The sequence below is a fragment of the Microcaecilia unicolor genome, chromosome 5 (assembly GCF_901765095.1).
Source record: "Microcaecilia unicolor chromosome 5, aMicUni1.1, whole genome shotgun sequence".
Lineage (NCBI taxonomy): Eukaryota > Metazoa > Chordata > Amphibia > Gymnophiona > Siphonopidae > Microcaecilia > Microcaecilia unicolor.
Window position 1 is genome coordinate 197921526 of NC_044035.1, and position 11461 is coordinate 197932986.

At 45.9% G+C, this 11461-nt stretch overlaps 1 protein-coding gene across 4 annotated transcripts in view; it reads right to left on the minus strand.

Annotated features, from left to right (window-relative positions):
* ATP6V0D1 (ATPase H+ transporting V0 subunit d1) overlaps window positions 1-10522 on the minus strand; it is a 590366-nt gene extending 579844 nt beyond the window's left edge. For 3 of the 4 annotated variants that reach the window (XR_003942203.1, XM_030203697.1, XM_030203695.1), the window contains exon 1: window positions 10074-10388. Coding sequence is in view for 3 of the 4 variants with exons in the window: in XM_030203697.1 (XP_030059557.1) it covers window positions 10074-10203 (130 nt within the window). In the remaining variant the exon portion in view is untranslated. Of the gene's footprint in view, window positions 1-10073; window positions 10389-10415 lie in introns of those variants that run through there. The other variant, XM_030203696.1, reaches the window with a different exon arrangement.
* Window positions 10523-11461: the final 939 nt, after the last annotated feature.

An 11461-nucleotide genomic window follows, 5' to 3' on the forward strand; every position in this document is an offset into this window, starting at 1 on the left:
ACAACTGTCTGTCTTCAGCCACCAGCTCAGCGCCTTGCGCACTGCTGGTCCAAGGGGAAGGCGCACAGCATAATCCTCCGACACCGGAGTCCAGCGCTGCAGCAGAGAGTGTTGTAGTGGTCTCATATGAGCCCTGGCCCAGGGCACTACTTCCATCGTGGCCGTCATAGAGCCCAACAGCTGAACATAGTCCCAAGCCCGAAGCGGAGAGGCTACTAGGAACTGGTCCACCTGAGCCTGAAGTTTGACAATCCGATTGTCCGGCAGGAACACTCTGCCCACTTGGGTGTCGAATCGAACTCCCAGATACTCCAGGGACTGAGTCGGGCGCAAGCTGGCTTTTCTCCCAGTTGATGATCCACCCCAGGGAGCTCAAAAGAGCAATCACCCGGTCCACAGCTTTGCCGCACTCTGCATAAGAGGGGGCTCAGATCAACCAGTCGTCCAGATAAGGATGGACTTGTACTCCTTCCTTTCGCAGGAAGGCCGCGATGACCACCATTACTTTGAAGAAGGTCCGCGGAGCATTAGCCAACCCGAACGGGAGGGCTCTGAACTGGAAGTGTCGGCCCAGGACTGCAAAACGCAGAGAAACGTTGATGAGGAGCCAGATGGGAATATGCAAGTACGCTTCCTTGATGTCCAAGGATGCCAGGAACTCCCCTGCCTTCACTGCCGCTATAACAGAGCTGAGAGTCTCCATGCGAAAGTGCCGCACTTTCAAGGCCGATTGGACCCCTTTGAGGTCGAGGATAGGCCGTACAGAACCCTCATTTCTTTGTACCACAAAGTAATGGAGTACCGTCCCTTGCCAAGCTGATTTTCTGGCACCGGAACGACCGCGACCCAGGAGGATCAGATTGTCCAAGGTCTGCTGCACTGCCACAGCTTTGACCGGAGACTTGCAGGGAGAGAGTACAAACCCGTCTCTTAAGGGTCGGCAGAACTCTAGCTTGTAGCCGTCTCTGATGACTTCCAGCACCCAAGCGTCTGAAGTTACCCTGGTCCACTCGCCCAGAAACGAGGACAGGCGTCCTCCAATCTGCACTGGGCCATGGACCAGGACCCCCGTCATTGGGTACGAGACCCTGGGGGAGGAACCGGAGGGTTGCACCTCCGGGACAGCTGTCTCTGCGAAAGGAATGCTGCTTGGGGGAGAAGTTCCTCTTGAAGGAAGAGGGGGCAGAGGAGCCCGACTTGCCTGGGCGGTACCGAGGCGCTTCCTGAAACCGTCCTCTGGAGATACCGGGGGCGAGCACTGGCCCGAGCCCTGACCTCTGGTAACCTCTTGCCCTTAGATGTGCCGAGATCGGTCACAATTTTGTCCAGCTCGACCCCAAAGAGCAGCTTGCCTTTAAAAGGCAACTTAGCCAGGCGGGACTTAGAGGCGTGGTCCGCAGACCAATGTTTCAAGCCAAAGCCACCGCCGCGCAGAGACTGTCTGAGCCGTACCTTTAGCCGAGGCTCTCAAGACATCATACAGTAAGTCTGGCCAAATAAGCCAAGCCCGATTCCAGGGCCGGCCAATCAGCCCTCAAGGAAGGATCCGAGGGGGGAAGCCCGCTGCACAATCGTCAGGCACGCCCTGGCCACATAGGAGCCGCAAACTGAGGCCTGCAAACTTAAGGCAGCGGCCTCGAAGGATGACCTTAAGGCCGCCTCCAATCTTCTGTCTTGAGCGTCCTTTAGGGCCGTGCCACCTCCCACCAGCAACGCCGTTTTCTTAGTCACCGCAGTGATTAAAGAATCCACGGTAGGCCACAGATAGGCCTCACGTTCACTTTCAGTCAAAGGATAGAGGCGGGACATAGCCCTAGCCACTTTCAGGCTCGCTTCAGGGACATCCCATTGAGCCGAAATTAAGGTGTGCATGGCATCATGCACGTGGAAGGTTCTAGGCGGGGCGCTTCGTCCCCAGCATAATGGCAGAGCCAACAGGGGCTGAGGGAGAGGACGTCCTCCGGAGAGGAAATCTTCAAAGTGTCCATGGCCTGTATCAAAGGTTGGGCAAATCCTCTGAGCTAAAAAGCCGCGCTGCAGAGGGGTCATCCGCTCCATCAGAGCGGGGATCCGTCTCCTCCAAGGAATCCGCAAAGGACCGTTGGGAGAACTCAGAATACGCTGCCACTCATCTACATCGGAGGAGACAAAGTCCTCCAAGGCCTGGGAATCAACCCGAGGGCGTTTACCTCTGGGACCTCAACCTCTTTACAGACGGGGAGCAGGGGCAGCGTTTTGCATAAGGAGGCCGATGCAGCAGCAAAACAAACTAGGGGGAGAAACCCCCCAGACTGTGCACTTCCGCAGCGGGCTACGCCCTAGACGCACCCTCAACCGGCGCTCGCAAGAGCGGGGGAGAGACATGCTGCGCATCCAAAAATGGCGTCCGGCGCGGACACTCCGCGAAGGAGCCGCGCGGGAAGAACGGCGCTTAAACTTTAGCCGCTTTTGTGCCGTCGCCCAAATTAAGGGCGTTCATGGCATTAATGTCTCCAACCTCAAGGGCGGCCCAAGAAGAAGCCGTCCGAGCCGCGTGGCCGGCCAAGATGGCTGGAGGCGAGGAGACGGGGGATGGGTGTTTATGGCGGGAAAAAATCGCCACGCCGGAGGAAGGACTGGGACATTCATCGGTCACGAAACTGTCACCCAACAAGGGCGAATCAGGCTTTAAGACCCCCGCATCCCCTCTAGAAGCGCTCAAGCGATCCGGGGAGCGACTCTTTGCGCCCTCGCCCTCGCCGACCAATGCCACGAGAGAAGAATCGGGGAACCCCCTGCCCGCTATAAAAAGGTAAAAATTACCTGCTTGCCGCTCCGAGCTGTAACGACCTGGTGTCCCAGTGAGTAGCTGCAATAAACGTTTAAATAAACGTCGAAATAAACGCCTTTAAGGACGTTCAAAATTTTTTTTTTTTTTTTTTTTTTTAACGGAGCCAGCGGGAGGGGGGGAGAAAAGGAGGGACCCTGGCACCACCAGGTTTGCACTTGCTCAAAAGAGCCTCAACCCCAGGCAACTCAACAAAACCTAAGAATTAGGCTTGGAGGCCTAGCCAGAGCTGCTGCTGTGTGTGACCACCACCTGCTGAGATAGAGAACATACTGGGGAGTTTCCGGCAGCACGTGACCACATATAGGGAGGCAAAAGTTTGCTCTCTATCTCCACCCTGCTGGTAGATGGACACAACCCACCAGTCTATGGATTGATCAGCTTGATGATATGGAATCAGACTTTAAGACCCCCCGCATCCCCGCTAGAAGCCGCACACGCGGTCCGGGGAGCGATTCTTCGCGGCCCCCTCGCCCTCCAACACCATGGGCCACGTGGAGATCGATCGGGGAACCCCCCTGCCCGCTATAAAAGGTAAAATTTACCTGCTTCTCGCTCCGAGCTGTAACGAACTGGTGTCCCAGTGAGTAGCTGCAATAACGTTCAAATAACGTGAAATAAATCCCTAAGGACGTCCAAATTTTTTTTTTTTTTCAACGGAGCCAGCGGGAGGGGGGTAGAAAAGGAGGGACCTGGCGCCACCAGGTTTGCACTTGCTCAAGAAGAGCCCTCAATCCCAGGTACTCAACAAAACCTAAAAATTAGGCTTGGAGACCTAGCCACAGCTGCTGCTGTGTGTGACCACCACCTGCTGAGATAGAGAACATACTGAGGAGTTTCCGGCAGCACATGACCACATATAGGGAGGCAAAAGGATTGCTCTCTATCTCCACCTGCTGGTAGATGGACACAACCCACCAGTCTATGGATTGATCAGCATGATGATATGGAAGGACAAATTATTCAAAACTCAAATAAAATGTACACCAAAAACATTGTATATAAAGAACTTTTACAAATGTAAAAAACAAATAGGATATGAATAAAAATGTACCACAAACTGCTTTGTAACTTCCTTATACTACATCCTACAAATACAATAACAAAACAACCAACACTACATTATAACAAGAAAAATGCACATAACACAAAAATGACAATCATTCATTACCAACACAACACAATTAAAATAACAATCCCTTTCAAAACATTCATTCCAGAAAACAAATACCTTGCTAGCGCCCGTTTCATTGCTCTCAGAAACGGGCCTTTTTTACTAGTGATGAAATAAATTCAATCCATTGGTTTTCAAAATCGTTCATGAAAAGGCACGCAACCGAGGGTGCAAATGTTGCCCCCATTGATACTCCAGAAATTTGATGGTACAATTGTCCAATAAACACGAAAAATTTCTCTTTCATTGCTATTCTTGCCAAATTGATGATAAATTCACTCGGTACTTTGTGTGGTCTCTGTCTATTATCCAGAACATTACTCAGAACTTACAATGCATCATTTTGGGGAATAGAGATATACAAAGCCACAATATCGAGCATTACCATCAGATATTTCTCCTTATTAAATGTAATGTCCATAAGAATATTAAGAAAATGTGTTGTGTCCTTAATATAGGCTGAATGTTTTTCCACCTCTGTTTTTATAAAAGAGTCTACATAAATTGATAATGGTTCCAATAGGGGCCCACATGCTGATAGTATGGGTCGTCCAGGTGGATGAATTTTATTAAGAAATTTAAATTATTTTTTTGTTAAGAAACCTTTTTTCAATCCTTCCAATGTTATAACATTAATTCTTTTCTGAAGATTTGTCGTAGGATCTAAAATACTGAATGGAGTGGAACGGGTAAATGTGAATCGCTTGTTTACTCTTTCCAAAAATACTAGGACTAGGGGGCATGCAATGAAGCTACCAAGTAGTAAATTTAAAATGAATCGGAGAAAATAGTCTCTCAACATGTAATTAAACTATGGAATTCGTTGCCAGAGAATGTGGTAAAGGCAGTTAGCTTAGCGGGCTTTAAAAAAGGTTTGGATAGCTTTCTAAAAGAAAAGTCCATAAGTCATTACTAAAATGGACTTGGAAAAATCCACTGCTTATTTCTGGGATAAGCAGAATTAAATGTATTGTACTGTTTTGGGATCTTGCCAGGTACTTGTGACCTGGATTGGTCACTCTTGAAAACAGGATACTGGGCTTGATGGACCTTCATGTCTGTCCCTGTATGACAACACTTATATACTTATGAACTGCGCAAGGATGCGGATGCCAGCATCAGCGCTGAAACATGCCACTGGCTGCTGGAATTCCTTAGGCAGCATGGAGCTTCAGCACTTAGACAGTAGACTGCTTCAGCTGGCAGAGCTTTGGCATTCATGCCAGCCATTCCACAGAAGCCACAATTTTGAAGGGGGTCATCAAATACGCCACACCTCCCCTGTGAGTTTGCTGTGACACCCTAGGGAACTACAGTGCACAGTTTGAGAACCACTGAGTTGATGTATAACTGTATGGACACATAATCATACATACATTTCTTGACCACTTGCTATGGTTTTTCAACTGTTGTGTCCAGGTATCTTGCAGGATTGGCAACAGAAACCAGTGCACTTCACTATCTTCCTCCTTCCACCCCTCGGGTCTCTCTCCTGACTGCCTCAATTCTACAAACTTGGCAGTTGCTGGCAGCAATTAGAACAGGGCCTTCTTCTTTACCAACCCCCAGTGTCCTTCCTTCTTGCTGCATGGGAGGGGCGTGGCAGAGGGCAAGCCTCCCGGACAGCCAGGGAAGGCTTGTTCTAACAGCTGCCGGCAATCGCAAAGTTTGTACAACTGTAGCAGAGAGGACAGACCCAAGGGGTGAGAGCGAAGAAGGTAAGAAAAAGATAGGAAAAGATACTGGGGAGGAAGGGAAACAGGTGTGGGAAGGAAGAGACCATAAAGATGTTGCACATAAAGGAAAGTGAGAAGACAGGCTGAGCATAAAGGAAAGGGAAGAGGAGTGAAAATAGACTTGAGAAGAAGGTAGGGTCATTCCATGTCCAAGTGGTCTAAAACTTCAAAAAGGGAAGTTCCCACCATCATGTCTCCAATTTGTTCAAATTTTATCTGTTGCGCGAGTCAGGTGTTAAATTAAGTTTCCCCAAATTTGAGGTCTCTAACTGCAATAGTTGCAGATCTAGACCCCCTTTTCTGAAAGGTTGTCAGTCCACGAGCGCACGACATTTACCAAAATGCCATTTTTGGGGTCTAATAAAATCCAAACATTTATAAGAATGGCTAAAAAATTCAAATCCTGTACAGTTTTTGATGCTAATTCCGATGAAATACATTTTAACATTATGGAATGCAAATCAGTCAAAAAAGTTGACTCAGTGTGCATCAAAACTGGTCGCGACTCATCACAGCAGGAGGTAGGGTTGGGCTCTAAATAGGGAGACAAACCATTTGTAACTTTCCTCAGGTGCTGACCTGAACCAAACTCCTGCAAAAGTAAAGTAAATTCTGACCTTTTAAATTCCAAATGTCTCAACTTTCTGGCTATAGGTGAGATACCTGATAATGTCTTTAATTTAATGCTTATTGCTTAACTAATTAATTTGCCCTGTGAAACCTCTTATTTTCTTTCTTTCTCTTCCTGCCAAGCTCTGATAGAGAGGAGAGGCTGTTTGCATTGCATTGAGGCTCTAAAGTTTCATTTTACATTGCTGAAACTGATATAATTATTGGGAATATTTAGATTTATATTACAAAAAATAAAATTAAATTCTAGGGCAATTTTGAAAGTTAAATCAATTGAAAATTCATTGATCAGACTGTACCATTTCTGATCCCATCTAGAGAATTGCCTTGATAACAGCATTTAGCTGACACATTGAGATGGGAAGCGAGGATAGTGGAGGGCAGACTTATACGGTCTGTGCCAGAGCCGGTGATGGGAGGCAGGACTGGTGGTTGGGAGGCGGGAAGTACTGCTGGGCAGACTTGTATGGTCTGTGCCCTGAATAAGGCAGGTACAAATCAAGGTAAGGTATACACATATGTTTGTCTTGTTGGGCAGACTGGATGGACCGTGCAGGTCTTTTTCTGCCGTCATCTACTATGTTATCAGAACATATTTGGACCACTATTCAGACCGCAACAACTTCCATGCAAACAAAGATACGGACTTGAAATTTTGATCAAGCATTATGATTGTGCTGGACATAATACTGCCAGATTTGCAACTAACCAGCATCAATAACCGCCCTGCAGGATCTCTTCAAAGTTGGCACTGTCAGCGCAAATGGTAAAATGTACCAAAGTTCAAAGCCAATTATAAGAGTCTGCCTGAATCAGCTTGTGAACAGTATCATCTGAAAGAGAAAATTGTGCTCTACAAACACTGATATGTTTTTGTTTTGCCGCCATTAAGTAACCATTTACTCAGGTCAAAGTATGTTATATTTAGTACGCTTGATGCGCTAATTTTTCTTCATTTCTAGGAAATTGAGTCTTAATATAGTCACTTAAAAGTATTGATATATTTATTCATTCGTATTTTATTCGTTGATTGTCCAATCGTTTATTGTGCGCTGTTATGGTGGATTAGAAACGTTTGTGAAACATCAGTTGAACAGAAAGATGCTTTCATAAGCTTTATGCATCCTCATGGTCCCGCTACTTCATTTTATTGGCCGGTAAGACGCGATACTTGCTGGATCCCAGAACAACTTATCATTTCTGTTATTCCAGCTCCATCAGTGACATAATCTGGTCGGCAATATAGTTTCCCCTGAAACCATTCTCTTGCAGATCAATGATGCTTTCAGAATGATGAAGTAACTGAAGAAGGCAGGCTTGGGAACCTGCAGTAAAGAAACCCACAATCAGGCTTGGGATCCTACAGTAAAGAAACCCACCCGTGGCTGTTACTGCATGGCTATCGGGCTTGGCCCCTATGGTGATGGGGATGCTGGTTTCAATGTGACAACCAGTAATGGCTCAGCGATCATGGACCAACGCAATACGTCACGCACACAAAATATAACATACTTTTACCTGAGTAAATGGCTACTTAATGGTGGCATTGCAAAACAAAAACATATCAGTGTTGTAGAGCACAATTTTCTTTTCCAAATGATACTGTTCACAAGCTGATTCAGGCAGACTCTTTTTTAATAATTGGCTTTGAATTTGGTACATTTTACCATTTGCGCTGACAGTGCCAACTTTGAAGAGATCCTGCAGGGCGGTTATAGATGCTGGTTAGTTGCAAATCTGGAAGTATTATGTCCAGCACAAGCATAATGCTTGTTCAACATTTCAAGTCCGTATCTTTGTTTGCATGGAAGTTGTTGCAGTCTGAATATTGGTCCTCAGGATCCTCAGGAGCTTAGTCAGGATCGGGAGGCGGGGCTGGTGGTTGGGAGGCGGGGATAGTGCTGGACAGACTTGTACGGTCTGTGCCAGGGCCGGTGGTGGGCAGCGGGACTGGTGGTTGGGAGGCGGGGATAGTGCTGGGCAGACTTGTGCGGTCTGTGCCGGAGCCGGTGGTTGGGAGGAGGGGCGGGTGGTTGGGAGGCGGGGATAGTGCTGGGCAGACTTATACGGTCTGTGCCCTGAAGAGCACAGGTACAAATCAAAGTAGGGTATACACAAAAAGCAGCAAATATGAGTTATCTTGTTGGGCAGACTGGATGGACCGTGCAGGTCTTTTTCTGCCGTCATCATCTACTATGGTCCAAATATGTTCCGATGAGTCGCGACCAATTTTGATGCACACTTTGAGTCAACTTGACTGGATTTGCATCCATAATGTTTAAAATGTATTCATCAGAATTAGCATCAAAACTGTACAGGATTTGAATTTTTAGCCACTTATAATTGTGTTTGGATTTTATTAGACCCAAAATGGCATTTTGGTAATGTTTCGCGCTCATGGACTGACAAACCTTTCAGAAAAGGGGGTCTAGATCTGTAACTATTGCAGTTAGAGACCTCAAATTTGAGGAAACTTCGTTAACACCTGACTCGCGCAACAGATACAATTTTAACAAAATTGGAACATGATGGTGGGAAGGTTTAAACCGCATGGAATGACCCGGTAGAGAAATTGAAGAAAGCTGAATGTGAAAGATCAGTGCCAAATGGACACAGGGCTGGAGGTGAGAAATGAAATAGCACAGACGAACCAAAGATTTGGAACAAGATGATTGGAATAATAAAAATCACCAGACTACAAAGATACAAAAATTATTTTAATTTTCAGTTTAGCAATTGAATAATGTTGGTGTTAAGAATTTACATCAATTGGCTTTATTTTATACTGTACAGGAGGACATGAATTTCTTTCTAATTCTCTGGTGTTGCATGACATGCAGAGTCCAGTATCTTTGCTTTCAGTTTTGATACATGTTTTTTGCAGTTCCCTATGCTGTACCAGATGAGATTCGTGTTCTGCATCCACAGTGAAGGATTCTGTTTACATATGGTGTCTGTGAAGGAATCTTTAGCAATTCATCTTGTTCCAGTTTCCCAGTAGCACGTAAACTGGTGCTCCAATGTATTTCAGTAACATAATTAAATGAAATAACTACTTCTGAAGGTTAGAGAGGATAAAATGGATCTTAGCTGGTACTGCCAGGTGTGGGTTAGATTTCAGTGGTGTGCCTTTAAGTGTGCAACGAGATGACAAAGGTTGACAGTCACTGCCCTAGGTAAGCCTTCACCCCTCTGCTCCACTCCTATCCTCCCAATCATCAGTTTTGTTACGGTGTGTGTTTATATGTAACACACACACCACCGAGGGCAATTTCCAAAAAAAGTTTACCCTGGTAAATAGGCTGTTTGAAAACTGGCTACCCTTCCTGTGTGCAGGAGACTACACTGCTGGTTCTTTTGAGTTTCTGTGACTGTCAGCTTACGTGAGCACGCCAATACTGAGAAAACTATTTGACTGTGTCCAGGGAAAGGTAATTTCCATTGGGTTTAGCACTCCTACTCATTTTCAAAAGTTGGCTCCTAAGAATATCAGGATCTAATTGCTTTGCTTTGTTTCCAGCAGCTCATTGCTGCGCTGCACTCCACTACCCCACACATAAAGGCTACTGTCCTAAACGATGGCGTAATCTGATTATCGGTTGGGCAGGCCCTGTTTGCACCTTATTTGCTTATCAATAAACATAGCGCATGAGTGTAGGTACAATTGTATAACATAGAAAGCGCTAAATGTACATCAATGACTCACCTTCCAGGGTTTCGCACTGCACTAGATTCAAGTAATCCGCCTGGTTTAGAATTCCGGCCTTGAAGCCCCGGACCAATCCCTCCAGGTAGCCACTGTCCACATTGAAATAAAGCTCCGAAAAAGACGACATTATTATGGCGGCGCAACGTCAGCGCTCTCTATAAACCTCTGTGAGTGAGATGGCCGGTGGCAGGCCCCTATCTGAAATAGTGATAACAGTAACAAGGCCCGCAGTCCTACTCGAGAAAGAGAAAAAGAAGAAAGCAAGCCGTGTCGTTTATCGTGTGACAGCTGCTGCGTAAAACACCGACAACTGACGGAGAGCGAGAATCACGTGAGTACCTTCTCGCCACCCAGTAGGTCGCTGCCAGAAGGAGAAGAGCCACGTGACTTAGTCCGCAGACCCTGGCTAATTTGGCCATTTTTAATACTGGGGAAAAAAACCCCCGTTCCAATACAAGGAGATTGAAAAAAGCAGGAGACGGGGTGTTCCTATCAAGGAGGTTTTAATAGACAGGAGTGGCAGTGAGCCTATCTAGTCCATTGTAAGCAAGGAAGCCAATTAGGAGTTTGACTTTCCCCTTCCCCGTTTACATAAAACAAAGCAAGCAAACCTCTATGAGCTGCTGAATCCACATTGTCGTTTTTTTATTGTTCGTCCATCTGTAACATAATAACATAGTAAATGACGGCTGATAAAGACCTGTACGGTCCATCCAGTCTGTCCAACAAGATAAACTCATTTACATGGTATGTGATACTTTACATATATACCCGAGTTTGATTTGTCCTTGCCTTTCTCAGGGCACAGACCGTAGAAGTCTGCCCAGTACTGTTCTTGTACTAAGTTATGAAGCTAACATTGAAGCCCCTTAAAATTTACACTCCAGCCCATCCATATCTATTCAGTCACAATCTGGGTGTAGACCATAGGCGGTGGGTGGCCCAACTGTTTGGGGAGGCTAAAGGGGGTGGGGTTAGGGGTGGGTCATGGGTGGAGCTTAAATCCATAATTGTCTGATAACACACAGAAAAAATAAATAAATAAAAAAGTCACAATTAATACCTTTTATTAAATTTAGATATTAGATATATATCATATGTCAAAGAATAAAGTGGTTGCTCAAAGCATATTCTAATGACAATCGCTCAACTGCAAAACACTATGCACAACTTTGTCCAAAAACACACTCAGATCCTTACTGTACCATAAATATTACACTGGGCAGACCTAATACACCAATATACCACCCATACGGAAAATGCAGACTGTCAACAATATGAAACAAGGGATCATATCATCACAGTTCTCATGTAGAGCCACAAAACACCCTAATTCACGTTTAATGTGGGATAAAATGCCATAAATAAGTAAATAAAATATAAAC